This window comes from Zingiber officinale, chromosome 4B, assembly GCF_018446385.1.
Source record: "Zingiber officinale cultivar Zhangliang chromosome 4B, Zo_v1.1, whole genome shotgun sequence".
Classification (NCBI taxonomy): Eukaryota; Viridiplantae; Streptophyta; class Magnoliopsida; order Zingiberales; family Zingiberaceae; genus Zingiber; species Zingiber officinale.
Genome location: NC_055993.1, coordinates 122870521 through 122885533, shown reverse-complemented (window position 1 = coordinate 122885533; position 15013 = coordinate 122870521). Strand labels below are relative to the sequence as shown.

The window sequence follows — 15013 nt, the reverse complement described above, 5'->3', positions numbered from 1 at the left end:
ATCATCTTATTCTTTTGTAACTAAGTTAACCGGATGAACAAGCCAATCGTCTTAAAATACTCTCTATAATGTTTAACAATAAAAAGTTAGACGTTTGATCCTAAAGTGACATATTGTAGGCGACAAGTTGCTATCAACATTACCATCATTTAATTTGATAATATAAGTTTTCTCAAAGTCTAAATCTTCCAAGATTCGATTGAGAAAATCTAATGATTGTTTTCATAAATCTCGCGAGGGGAGCTTTATGAGTCGATGTCTTATAATTTTAATGTCACAGATTTTAGTCATGAAAATAATCTTTTAGAAAATGTAAAATAAAATAAGATTGTCTATGATAATCTAATAATATGGACTCTCTTTCGAGCACAATATTTGTTTTTAATATATTAGATTATTATTATTATTATTTAGTTTTTTAAATATTATCAGTATTATCATTATTATTATTTTCACCGACATCCCATGTAACGACCGCATGGCGGTCGCGGTTGCCTTTGCCCGGCAAAGAGATTAATTGGGTTCCCTTATTGGAGAAAAGGAGTGGGACCCAACGTGAGCTGACACGTCACTTCATTCGGATAATTGGTTGGTGAATGCTGAATGGTTTTCAGTCTGCAGGCATATCATTTCGTTACTAAGTTTGTGACGTAAGTGTGGGTTCAGGTCGGCTTCCGGTCAAACCTAAGCGCAGAGAATCACGAGAGAACTCAAATATTAATCAAACAATAAAAGTCATATAACATTTTTGGGGGTATTTTCAGAGAGGCCTTTGGAAATTTTTTAAAAGGCACATCATAGTTTTATATTTTTTAAAAGGCACATTTTCCCAAAAAATACAATTCTTGATTTAAAAAATAAAATATACATAAAAAAATCTTTCGATCCGTCGGATCATGGACCACCTAGCTACTTGACTTGATCATAAGACCAACTCGGCTACTTGACTAGGACTATTTGATCGCTAGCTAGTTGCAATCGTCTGGCTAAGTGACCTGGTCAAGTAATTGTGATCTAGCGGCTAGGCTGTCAAGCAACTTAGCTGACCATGGTCGTGGTTAGGCGACTATGGTTGCGAATAAGCGACCACACGGCTAGGCTATTAGGCGATCATTAGAATTTTAAACTAGTAGAGATGATTTTTAAAATTTTTAAACATTAATATTGGTCGATATTTACAATCTATAAATTTAAAATTTAAAGTTAAAGAGTTAAAAATAAACTTAAATTTAAAATTTTCAATTTTAGTTCTGAGTTTTAGTTAAAACATCGATTTGTTGATCTAGAGCTTATTATGACTTTAAATCAAAAAATCATTTTGTAATCTTGCTTCCTCGTAATATTTAATATTCCTAAATATAAAATATTCATTCCAATCTAAATAATTATCATAACTAACAATCTAATAAAATAAAGTTGATATTTTACAGCTCTTCTTCCTTCCTTCAATTAATAAAATAGAAAAAAATAAAAAAATAATTTACTCCTCTTGTTATTGTTGTGGTGAAACAAAATAGAAAAAGAGTTGCTTGTAAAAGGTTGTTAGTTGAAAAAATAATGAAAAAAACAGGATTATTCTTGTAGAAAAAAACTACAAATTTACAGTCGTTGGACAAAAATAGGAGAAGAAAGAAATACAAAAAAGAAGAGGAAGTTAAATTTTAAATTTGATTTGGTCATAACCTGAGTAACTTTAACTCCAAATCGATCTCAGTTTAAACCAATATAATTATTATCTATGTACTTATCTATTGAATTTAGTTCGAATCCGATTCAATTTTAATTTAACGTCCTCAATATATTTTTAATTTATATCTATTTATATATATATTTTTTTATTTATATTTGGAAAAAAAATTCTTTGGATTTTGTGAAAGTATATATATATATATATATATATATTATATATGAAATTTATCATTACCATTTCGTGTTTAATTTATTTATTTATATGTGGAAAAAAAATTCTTTGGATTATGTGAAAGTATATATATATATATATATATATATTAAATATGAAATTTATCATTACCATTTCGTGTTTATTTTTTTCCCATAATAATATAAACAAATAATAGAAGCCTAAAAACTTACTTGACTTTTTTTAGTGCAAACAGTTGGCATATATATATATATAACTATATTAGGGTAAAACGGAAGGCGCCCCTATTTGTATTATCATCGATAAAATATTTTCATATTTGGAGAAATATTCTAAAAATATTTTAGCATTCAATTAGTCAAATCAATCCATATTTTGATCATGATCTTAATTAAATTTAGAACATAATTGCTATAATAACATTATTTTGGAGATGAAGAATAAAATAATATAGAGGTGATGCACTAATTTTAGTTATTAATTAGTAACTAATTGTTTTATTTCTTGAATGTGACTCGAGGATGTATGAATGTGACTCGTCGATTAAATTATTAAAAAATAATTTTTAAAATCAATCAAAAAAATCAGTAATCTAAACTAGGGAGGTGAACTAAAGGTTTATGAGTAAATTTGATGTTAAATTAATAAGATATATATATATATATTAAATATGAAATTTATCATTACCATTTCGTGTTTATTTTTTTCCCATAATAATATAAACAAATAATAGAAGACTAAAAACTTACTTGGCTTTTTTTATGCAAACAGTTTGCATATATATATATATATATATATATATTACTATATTAGGGCAAAACGGAAGGCACCCCTATTTGTATTATCATCGATAAAATATTTGCATATTTGGAGAAATATTTTAGCATTCAATTAGTCAAATCAATCCATATTTTGATCATGATCTTAATTAAATTTAGAACATAATTGCTATAATAACATTATTTTGGAGATGAAGAATAAAATAATATAGAGGTGATGCACTAATTTTAGTTATTAATTAGTAACTAATTGTTTTATTTCTTGAATGTGACTCGAGGATGTATGAATGTGACTCATCGATTAAATTATTAAAAAATAATTTTTAAAATCAATCAAAAAAATCAGCAATCTAAACTAGGGAGGTGAACTAAAGGTTTATGAGTAAATTTGATGTTAAATTAATAAGAGTTTATTTATATTTATTTAATATACATATGAATAAAAATCCCTCAACAAAACTCTTATTAAATAAATAAATAAATAAAACTTTTGAATTGTAGGATATCAAACTCAACAATTAATCAAATATGTTTAAATTGGAAACACATAACATATAAAGAATCTAATCCGAAACTAAGTTTAACCAAACTTAAACTTATTAAAATAAAATAAAATCAAATTTAAATAATTATTTTAAATTTAATTATTTTATTAAATAAGTATCAACATTCCTAATCTGAACGACACTCTAATTGATTTTTTAAAAATAATATTTCATATAATTTGTATTTTGTTTTTTTTTTTTAAACAGAGAGATGGAGTTCGAGTGATTTTGGAGGCAAAAGTTAGAAAGTAGCATAAAAAGCCACAATCGATCAGAGAAAAAGCAAAAAAAAGTTATAGAAAAAGAACCCTGAAAATAAGCAAATTGCAACACCAAGAATAAAAATATTTTGACAAATATTTCAATTTCCATAAAAGTTGTACTTCTTCAATCTTGTGTCTCTCCCTCTTCTAGTGGGCCCGACGCCGCTTCACAACTCCAAGCCAGCCAGCCGACGCCAACTACGCTTACCCTCTTTTGCTCTCTCTTCTCCCTTTGATTTGAATCTCCTCTTTCTCTCTCTCTCTCTCTCTCTCCCCTTCCGCATCCTTCCTCGACGATCGCCTGCTCTTCTTCTTGCTCCTCGTCTCCGGTCTCCTCCCTGCGTGGCGACTGAGTAGGGAGAAGCGCTTTATTACTGCGGAATAGGAGAGACGGCGCCGGAGTAGCGAAAAGGGCTACACGTTTGGTATTTTTTTTAAGAAAAATTTGCACGAGGGTCATGGCGTCGGGGAGCTACCGGAATGGAGGGGTGAAGGTGGCCTCCAAGGTCGATCGCCTCCCGTCTTCCGCCGGATACACCACGCCCAAGCCCTCCACCAAGTCCAGGCTTTCAGCTGCCGCCGCCCCCTCCCGCCGTGGCGTCTCAGTGGCGCCCTCCTCCAGCAAGGCTGGTGGAGATTCCGGAGGTCCATTTCTTGCTTCCCCTTCCTCTTCTCCCTGCTGGGATCTGGTTAGATCGCGCATTCTGCGCCGATCTGTGGGCTAATCGAGTCTCGGGAATTGGATGAGACTTAAATTTATTTTTCACCTCCTTTTCTTTTTTTCATTAGGGGCAGAGATGCTGTTTCGGGGTTAATCTTTTCTTTTTTCGTTCTCGTTTACCCTAAAATAGCAAAATGCCATTCTCTAAGCTTATGATTAGTTTTATTCTCTCCGTGTTGGTACTTGAGATGATTATAGCTTAAAAATGCAATGCTGCACTTAAATTGATTTTACACTATCAACTATGAGATGATCGTAGCAATAACTAAGTGAAGCGGGCACCTGAAATAATTCAGTGAATGAATTGCTGCTGTGAACACTATCACGGAGTTTGCTCGTGCAACTGATTGTATTAGGTCAGGTGCCAAGTATGGGCACCCTCCTCTATGACTCAATAAAGGCAATGATCGCTGGATCTTATGATTTTGAAAGAGATCCAACACAAGCAATTCGATTCAAGAAGGGACAGCCGCTATCAAACTTATCTCCTATATAACTGGCCAATAAGTTACATTTCTGTTTATGGTGCTTTCTGAAGCCGCTTGTGAAAGTTAGATTTAAAGAGTTTTTGAGGAGTTTATATGCAGTCATGGATGAGGTGGCTCTTAAAGAGATGACTGAAAGGAATAATTGTCTCTTGCTGTTTGATTAATTTTGTGGTTGTGGTGAAGATTGGATGTTTTAGTGGGAACCAAGTGTAGCGAGGGAGAAGGTAGGTGAACTGCAATCACACTCAGGCTTGAGTTGAAAAAATTCTGAGTGTCCTTGATGATCTATGGCTAAAATGGACTCATTTCCAATGTTTTCTCTTCCATTTCCTTATTTTGTTTCTTTATTCCTTTCTTGCTTTTTTTATTTGGTGCTCTTTTGTACGCCTGTCTCATGTTTCCATTGTTTTGAAATGGATTGTTCTGATGCAGTGTTTTCACATTTCTTTCTGTAAGACTATTAGCTCCCTATGTCGAATGTCTGATCTTTTCACGTAGTTCAGATAAAAATTTTGGCCTTGCCATTGGTCTATCTTGCTTGGTTGAGGTTTAGAATCTACACAAGTACTAAGAAAAATGACAAAAAGGTAATATTTTACCTAAAAATAGATTTGATGAAGGTATACTCTGCAAGATAATGTTATTGCTAGCATTCCTCTTCTTTACATTGTAAGTCATACTAGTAGACTGGATTAGTCATAAAGTTGTGCATTCATCTATAGCACAACGTAAAACAAACATGATCCTTGGTTAATAAAATACTTGACGTATGCTTGACTAGAACCCTAGAAATAAAAGTGTATTGTGATGTTTGCCACTTTGATAATGCTTGGTAATAAGTATACCTTTTTCCATGTTGGTTCTTTCTGAATTTTTCACTTTTAGAGTTAAAATTCTTCCATTTCACTTTACAGTTCCTGGAAGAGTTCGAGTGGCTGTAAGACTTCGGCCTCGAAATGCAGAGGAGATGATAGCAGATGCTGATTTTGCTGACTGTGTTGAATTGCTGCCTGAGGTTCTTCACTCCTGCTTTTATGTTCAAAGTCAGAAATTTATGACTACTGCAGTCTGAGAATTTATATTAGTTTGGTTGCTTCAGTACAATATTGGGAGTTTAATAAAACTGTCAGTAATTGTCATTTAATTGTGGGCTGCAGCTCAAAAGGTTAAAGCTCCGTAAGAATAACTGGGATTCTGAAACTTACGAGTTTGATGAGGTGCTGACAGAATTTGCCTCACAGAAACGTGTGTATGAAGTTGTCGCAAAACCAGTTGTAGAGGTACATATGGATGCATGATACACATGTTTCTAACTTGTTTTTTGGTCAATTCTTGTTTGCTATTTCAGATCTTCCTTTAAACTTGTATGCAATTTTTTAACTGACAATTTCAATGACAAACTATAAAATTTGTTTGACTATTTATGGGCATCATATTCAAAGTTGTGTTTATTTTCTAATTCTTTGATCAAATTCTTCTACATGCAGCTAAAATGATCCATTTTTGGTGATTCATAGGCATTGTTGCCTTAGACTGCTTCAAAAAATAATGCATACTTGTTACTCTTGTTATCCTCTTAGATATTTATACAACTCTTGGCTAAACACCCATTTTATATTGTCCTGAGATTGCTCAAGTAATTATTTTATTCTTAAACGTGTATTTCCTGTTTTAATTTCCCCTTTCTTGTACTATAGAATTCAAGTGTCTTTGATCTTTATCCAATATGCCAATATAAGGCACCTTTGATTCTCATGCTTGCTCAATGGAGTCATCAACATCCCTATTGGGTTCCAAATCTATAATCATAAAGCTCACTATCGTTACCTTTCAATATTATTCTGGTATTGCAGCTTGTGACAAAGTGTCTTTCTTTAACAGAGTGTTCTGGAAGGGTATAATGGAACAGTTATGGCCTATGGACAGACAGGTACTGGGAAGACTTTTACTCTTGGGAGGCTTGGAGAAGAAGATACAGCTGCCCGAGGCATCATGGTCCGTGCAATGGAGGACATTCTTGCAGATACATCACCAGAGATCGATTCTGTTTCAGTATCATATTTACAGGTTCTTTGCTGTTCAAAATGGGCTAATTCTGTATCCCATATAATGATTTATAAAGCATAAGAACTGATAAGACTTTTACTCTTCATTTGTTGAGAGTTGTGGTTGAATGTACAATTCGTTCTTTCTGGCTAACATTTGATTTTTATGGCTTTGTATAGCTTTATATGGAAAGCATACAAGACCTTCTCATTCCTGCAAATGACAACATTAACATTGTAGAAGATCCAAAGACGGGGGATGTTTCACTACCAGGTGCAACAAATGTAGAAATTAGAGATCAAAAAAGCTTTATGGAACTCCTAAGAGTAGGTGAAGCGCACCGTTTTGCTGCTAATACGAAGCTCAACACAGAATCATCTAGGAGCCATGCTATTCTGATTGTGAGCAAAACAGATTATCAATCTTTATGTGATAACTTGAACTTCACAAATAACTTATGCTGTCTAATAACAGGTACATGTCAAGAGGTCAATGAAAGGAAGAATTGATGTTGATCACAGTTTTCATGGTGAAAATAGCATGGCCACTAATTTGGTCTCATCATTCAGGCCGCCCATTGTTAGAAAGAGCAAACTAGTTGTCGTGGATCTTGCTGGTTCAGAAAGGATTGACAAGTCAGGTATATTTTGTACGTTGTATTAAGAAATTTTGGCAAAAATTTAGTTGCAAAAGCCATTTGGGATTTCTCTATCATATCAAACAAGAATAAGACAGAATGAAATGCACAATTTTTCTCTTTCTAATGTGCAACATTTTGTGCCCTCCAAAAGTATGAAGATTAATGTCCTGATCATGTTATATCAAGAATTTTGCAATGATGATGAAACACATCTACATTCACATCTGGTTCTTCAGACGAAAGTGGATAGATATCTTCCCAACAATTCTTTGATTATAATCTTGATTCTTCTGTAGCCAACCAAATGGTCTTCTTGTAGCTGTAGCCCTAAAAAAAATTCTCTTTTATATATGGTAATGGTTTTTATCAAACATGTCTGATGATTTTCTTGTGCTATAATTTCTTATAGGTAGTGAGGGACACACTCTAGAAGAAGCAAAGTCAATTAATCTATCACTGAGTGCTTTAGGCAAATGCATCAATGCACTCGCAGAAAATAGTCCTCATGTTCCAGTTCGTGATTCTAAGCTTACAAGACTTCTTCGAGATTCATTTGGGGGTATGATATGGAACCTTCTGAATTACCATTTACCAGTTAATTATGCACCTGAAATTTTCCCTTGGGTAAATTCCATAATTTAGATGGTTAGACTCAATGCATAATTTTTGTGAACACTACCATTGTCGCTTGTGAAAAATCATGAAATAATACCTGATACTGGTAAATATTACAGAATTTCAAACTGAATCTTGCCTAATCATCACCTCTTGGTTTTAATTACTATACCCTTTTATCCATATAAAAATGTTTTTGATTACAAATTTGATTTATGGGTTCCAATGGTTTTACACCTGTGCCTTTACCTATAAATTCAGTTATAACATATGGCAGTCTTCAAAGATTCTATGCCTGATACAAGTAGCTCCACCTTTGTTCTCATGTTTTATTAAATGCAAATATTTTATAGGCAGTGCAAGAACTTCATTGGTGATCACAATTGGTCCATCTCCTCGCCATAGAGGAGAGACATCGAGCACCATAATGTTTGGACAGAGGGTATGGATATCATTTTACATTGAAGTTTTGCTTGTCTTAAAATTATTCTTATGTTCTTATCGCTTGTTGGATATTTTCCATCTCCTGAGATAGGTACAGTAACTCCATCGAGTGCCTTACTCTGGAAAAGAAGCCTTTTTAATCTAATTTTTCAATTGCAGGCAATGAAGGTAGAGAATATGGTCAAACTAAAGGAGGAATTCGATTATAAAAGTTTGTGCAGGAGGCTTGACATTGAGCTTGATAAATTGATTGCGGAAAATGAAAGGCAGCGGAAAGATTTTGAAGATGAAATTGAGAGAATTAGAATGGAATCAGAGAATCGAATTGCTGAAGCTGAAAGAAGCTACATAGATTCTCTCGAGGCGTGTTTAAAAATCTATACTTCAGCTCGTTAATTGATAATTTGAAGAAAGTTTCTTAAATTGTCTGGATGTTTGATTTAATGAATTATAATTAGTGTTATATACTAATAGTCTCCTGTGCTGCACTGCATCATATCCAAATATTATTTGGTCGGCTTATGAATTTGAATGGAGCTCCTGCTTTCATTCCACAACTCATCATAAAATGCGCTTGACAGTCCATCTGGTCCTGACATTTCTTCTTTTCTTTCTTTGGCATACAATATGGTGCTCTTCTTTGGTACAAAAATTCTTGTCAAAAATAGTACAAAGAATGTAAACCTAAAGTGGAGTTAAGTCAATTCCCACCAAGTAACAGCCTTCTGTATGTAAATACCAGATAATTTGTGACTTTTGTATGCCTAATTATCATTACTAATCACCAACTTTCCAAGTATTGTTTCAATCAGTTATATACTAGTGTTTTTCCTTTTTCTGGAGGAGACCCTTAATTTTGAGTAATCTTCACTTCATTTCAGAGCCATATTGTGCAATTATCTATGCAAGCGACAGTGAAGTCCAAAATTGTTGTTTAGGTCCATGCCTCTCCATGTTGAAGATTTTCTGTGTTCAGGATAATGTCAAGATGTAAATGTTGAAATCACATTATCCTATTGAAGGATCAATTTGCATTGGCATTGAACTAGATTAATGCAAACCGACTCATATCCATGTGCTTCTTTATTTAGGTCATTGTCTGACTTGTTCTCATGTAGCAGATATTTGCTTGTATCTGAAATCTGTATTAATTGTATTGATGATTACGGACTCCATTTTTAATCTTATTCTTAAATGGTCATTATATCCTATTGATTAGTTTAATATTTTTCTCTATATAGAATGAAAGACTGAAGTTCCAACAAAATTATTTGGACTCAGCAAAGAAGCTTGAGGAGAAGTGGAAGGCTAATGTTGATAAAGCAAGAACAGAGCATCAAAATCTGTGTCTTGACAATGCACGTAATGTAGAGGTATCTACTGATACTCATTACATGTTCATGCAATGTTTCGGTTACTTTTTTCTTGCTTCTGGGCTTTGTTACTAGATATCAGATGCGTTATATATTAATATATAATTGGCTTAGTTGGGTATGGCACAAGTGTAGTTGTGATTAAATTTTCTTTTAGATGCTTAATCAGGATATTGGCATTAGAGGAAGCAAACTCTCTATTTTCATTCAAGTTCATATAAAATGCGATGGGCATTTGATATTCATACACAAAATAGAGTTGTAGCTAATGAATATGTGAACTTTCTAATATGTTTAATTGGCCAACATTTTATATTCTCTGAATTGTCTAATAATTGCAATTTATTAATTTCTGGCAAAAAGGCTCCATCAACGTCTACCTCAGATGATGTTGGTGAGGTCAGACAGTTTCAAAATGAAAAGCACTTGCGACAATCTACTGAGGATGAAATTAACAAACTTAAAAGTGAAGTATCACGTTGGAAGCAATTAGAGGTATGGGGGATCATTTGGATATGGTTAAGAAAGCCTATCAATATCTGAAATTTGACTGACATTGGCTGATAATCTGTATGATTTACACTTTTTCGGTGTTAGGAAGCTGGAAATGCTGAAATTTTGAAGCTTCACAAGATGCTGGACAGTGAAGTTGGTCAGAAGCAGAAACTTGAAGAAGAAATAGCAATTCTGAAAAGTCAGTTATTGCAATTGAGTTTTCACGCCAATGAGGTACATGCCTATAAATTAATTTCCACTCAATCATCTGGAACATTTATACAATTTCCTCAGCAACTATGACAGGTTTCTTGAATGTATCTATATATGGAGCTTAAAAGGGATTATTTTCTAATTAAGATTGTTTCTGATTTAGACAAAGCCTAGTCTTGACAGAGGTGTTCCTGGGAAATTATCAACAGGATTCGACTCCCTTGTTTCTCAACCTAGACATTCTCAGCTTAGAGACTCAGCAAACGGACCCAAAGCTTCAATTGCTAAACTATTTGAACAAGGTGCTTGTCCCAATCTTCCTTCAAAATTTATCAACAGATTGTGCTATTTGGTGAATCAATAGTTACTGGTTTTTTTTTTCGAGTTGGATTTTTTACTGTATTTTAATTTTTTTTTTTTTGGCAGTGGGCTTGCACAAGATACTGTCATTGCTTGAGTCTGAAGATCTTGATGTTCGAGTTCATGCAGTGAAAGTTGTAGCAAATCTGGCAGCTGAAGGTGTCTTTTAATTTATGCATCTTTGACATATACACTAATTGGTTCACTATTGAGCTTATAAACTTTTATTATTTCATTTTCTACCTACTCATTTTTTTTTGTTAATACGTTTTGCTGCCAGAAGCAAACCAAGAGAAAATTGTAGAGGCTGGCGGTCTTACATCGTTGCTGATGCTTCTAAGAAGCTCAGAGGATGAAACTATACGTAGGGTAGCAGCTGGTGCAATTGCCAACCTCGCAATGAATGGCAAGTATATGATACAGTTCCTCCTATTATTGATCTACACACTCAGATTCTGTACCATTAGGAACCATAAGTTTGTCTCTCTTCAGCAGGGAGTTTTTCCTCTCTTGCTAATTTCTGCTCTCTACTCGTTTTATATCCACAGAAACCAACCAAGAGCTTATCATGGCACAAGGTGGCATTGGCTTGTTATCTGTGACTGCTGCTGATGCTGAGGACCCCCAGACACTTCGAATGGTTGCTGGGGCCATTGCTAATTTATGTGGGAATGGTAAGTCCCAACGCATTTCTAGTATATCCTTGTTCAACTGCTAATGTCGCTACTTTACTTCAACATGGACCAATAGTCAGGGTTGCCAATTAGCTCTGTCTGTAAGGACCTTGGAAGTTGTTAAGTCTTGGGTTTGAGATCCATCTTCACCCAAATGTGGGTTGAAATTGGAATCATGCATGATACTCGAACAAATACAACACACTTTGCCTCCTTGGATATGTTTTGTCAAGATTTCTGAAATGAGCCGAGCCAAGCTTTATTGCATTGAAGCTTACTTGTTTATCTTATTGAGCTTAATTAACATGTTCAAGCTTATTTTTTAAAAATCTGTCATACATATTTAGTTAAAACATTGATGCAATAAATACAACCTATATTATTTTCCCATTTGTAACAAATTATGCATAATTTGTATTCTATACCAAAATAATAGGTAGCATGAATGAAAAGATCTAGAATATAACCATTAAGCTTTGTTGAACATTTAGTGAGCCAAGCTTGCTGCTTCCAAACTTGTTAAGTTAATATTTTATTTATAAGAGAGCATACGTGAGTTCTTATCAAGTTTAAAATTGAGCTTGTTCACAATGTTTTACATAGATACTAAATCTGCAGCATGGTCATTTGATCTCTCTGTTTACCGAAGAATTCATGTTATTGCAACACTTTGACAAAACTAGTTACCGATCCTTTAGCCATTGCCATACGTTGGATCGAAGGGATGATGGTAAATGAGATTTTTATTGTGAACTGCAGATAAGCTACAGAAAAGGCTTAGTAGGGAAGGTGGCATCAAAGCCTTGCTAGGTATGGTTAGATGTGGACATCCTGATGTTCTTGCACAAGTCGCTCGAGGCATTGCAAATTTTGCAAAGTGCGAGTCCCGAGCTTCAACTCAAGGTAAAAACTTGTTCCTCGATTATCAATCAAGATTTGAGACCATCTTTACTTGAACCGAGCCTAAAAAAATCCTTTAAATCACTTACATTTTACGTGGGTTTCCTTCTTCAGGTAATAAGGCAGGTGTCTCTCTTCTGATAGAGGATGGCACTCTTCCTTGGATTGTAAAAAACGCGAATCACGAAGCTTCACCTATAAGACGCCACATTGAGCTTGCATTATGTCACTTGGCTCAACACGGTAAATTTCAATATCTCCCTAACATCTCCATAATAATCGCAGTGACCAAAACCTTACCATGGTTTCCCCTATCAATGCAATGCAGAAATCAACGTGAAGGACATGATCACCGAGGGAGCATTGTGGGAACTCGTTCGCATATCCCGCAACTGCTCGCGAGAGGATATTCGACTGCTCGCCCACAGGACCCTGATGTCAAGTCCCATATTCCAATCAGAGTTGAGGCGATTACACATCGAGTTTTAACTCTCAATCTCACCTCCGCCTCATCATTCGATCGCATATATTGCATCAATGTCTGGGGAAGCCTTGCAACAGGGCATTGACTATTGCATGGCAACTTCAAGTTTTCCATCAACACATCAGCATGCTTATCTCTGAGGGAAGAAGCAGAATCCAAATTCACATTGTAAATATTGTTTTCAAGAAACAAGCGTGAGCTTTAGAGGCATTAGTGAAGATTAATTGATCACTTAACTGAGCATTAATCATTATGTACCTGTAGCCAATGGAGAGTATAATTCAACAGTTACTCTTAAGATTTTGAAAAATTGGGTTGTATTTATAATTTTTTTAAAAAATACATTTAAGTGGTATATTTAGGCTATTAAATGTGTTAGTTATTGTGCATGGAAGAAAAAAAGATTCAATAATGTATATGTGAAATTATGATAAATAACTTTTTAAAATAATAATAAAATAGATTAAAATTTATTTAAATAAAAATAAAAATATATTAAGGGATCAAATCTCTTAATTGTTATTTTGTTGTATGCATTTTATTCCATCAAATTATCACATATCATTAGTAGGGAGAAGATATTTTGGACATTTCAATATTAATAAAATGTTTTGGAAATTGTTAATCCTCAAAGGACATTTTGCAACATACTTTTTTTTTTTTTTTTTTTTTTTTTTTGTAGGGACGGTTCTAGAATCATCCTGATCCATTACATTTGAAATGCCCCTCGGTCGGTTGGACCGGCGGTCTTCCTTGAACTCCACGCGTATAAATATCTCCACTTTCCCTCGATCACAATCTCAACTTGATGCGTTTGCTCTCCGATTCTTTCTTCTCCAAAGATCTCAAATCCGTCTCTTCGAAGCCCTCGAGATCTGCTTCTGATGGCTTCCCCTGAGCCGATAATGCCCGGAGATTTGCTTCCGACGGAGGTTTCGGATTGTAGTTGGCGTAGATATGAGGATCCCGACTCCAGGATCTGCTTTGTTTGTTGCCACCTTCGGCTACATCTGGCATGGCATGGGTCGACGGAGGAGGATCGGAGACCATGTGGTTCTGGATCGCTTCATGTAAATCATGTAGAAGGAAACTGGACATTGAAGCTAGCTTCCCGCAGCTACGTCGCATAGGGCGATTACCTATGCGAGGGTCTTCTATTAGTGTGAGTAGAAAACTAGAAATTTGTTATTTCTTTGATCGCATGAAACAAGTACGAAATAAAACAGAAACAACTCACAATGATCTCTCGAGACGAATTTGTTCACTGGTCACCGCTTGCCATCAAAGAGCGATCATGAAACTGATTCGAAAAACTCTTCTCAAGTTCCACGAACCAAAACCTCTGCTGCTCGAACATTATTTTCTTTGCTCAAGATCACCTTGATTGATACTTCTCGAGATTGCTTGAATGCCTATTTATAGGATGAAGAAAATCGGCTCGTAACCGATGCTTTAAAGGCACTATTAATCGCAATATACATTTGAGGAAGATGAATCATTCATCTCCTCAACGTAAACGTTGCAAATCATTTGTAACGTTATAACGCAATGATCTCCAACATCTCCTACTCATCCAAGTCAATCGATAAATGTTATCTGGTTACATAGACCATGTCAGTCACATAGATGACAAGGTGAACATATCACAATGCTAAAGCCAAACATTAATTGGTCACAAAGACCAAATAAATCACATAGACTATTTGACGATCAAGTCACGAAGACCAGAGCAAAATTAATTAGTCACAAAGATCAGAACATCCATTCCATATATTAGAGTAAATGGCTCGTGCGATAGCAAGCATACTAAGCATTTATTGTTAAGCAGATTGTTACACTTTACATAACTGCTTTTTAGAATGAATCATAGACATCAATAACTTACCTTTACCCTAAATTAAATTATTTACATCAATAAGAACATCTATAATCCCTCATAATGATTATTATATCAAGAGCATGTACAATATCTCCAATCAAACAAATTATTCACAATTACATTTTATATACTGAACTAAAAATGTAACTGGTACCAGTGAATAAATGTTACAGATATAAATCAATCTTAATCTTCCTTTTTAGCTAGAATCT

The 15013-nt window shown here is 34.3% G+C and overlaps 1 protein-coding gene across 1 annotated transcript; it reads left to right on the top strand.

Moving 5' to 3' along the window:
- The first annotated feature begins 3648 nt into the window (after positions 1 to 3648).
- LOC121976360 (kinesin-like protein KIN-UB) lies at positions 3649 to 13232 on the top strand. The gene is made up of 19 exons (XM_042528490.1): positions 3649 to 4114; positions 5593 to 5693; positions 5836 to 5958; positions 6560 to 6745; positions 6904 to 7125; positions 7199 to 7364; positions 7774 to 7923; positions 8333 to 8421; positions 8583 to 8786; positions 9665 to 9796; positions 10160 to 10291; positions 10394 to 10525; positions 10668 to 10806; positions 10931 to 11023; positions 11145 to 11270; positions 11413 to 11538; positions 12298 to 12441; positions 12553 to 12681; positions 12767 to 13232. Exons 1-19 carry the CDS (start codon positions 3928 to 3930, stop codon positions 12925 to 12927), a joined length of 2742 nt encoding a protein of 913 aa, XP_042384424.1. The 5' UTR covers positions 3649 to 3927; the 3' UTR covers positions 12928 to 13232.
- Positions 13233 to 15013: the final 1781 nt, after the last annotated feature.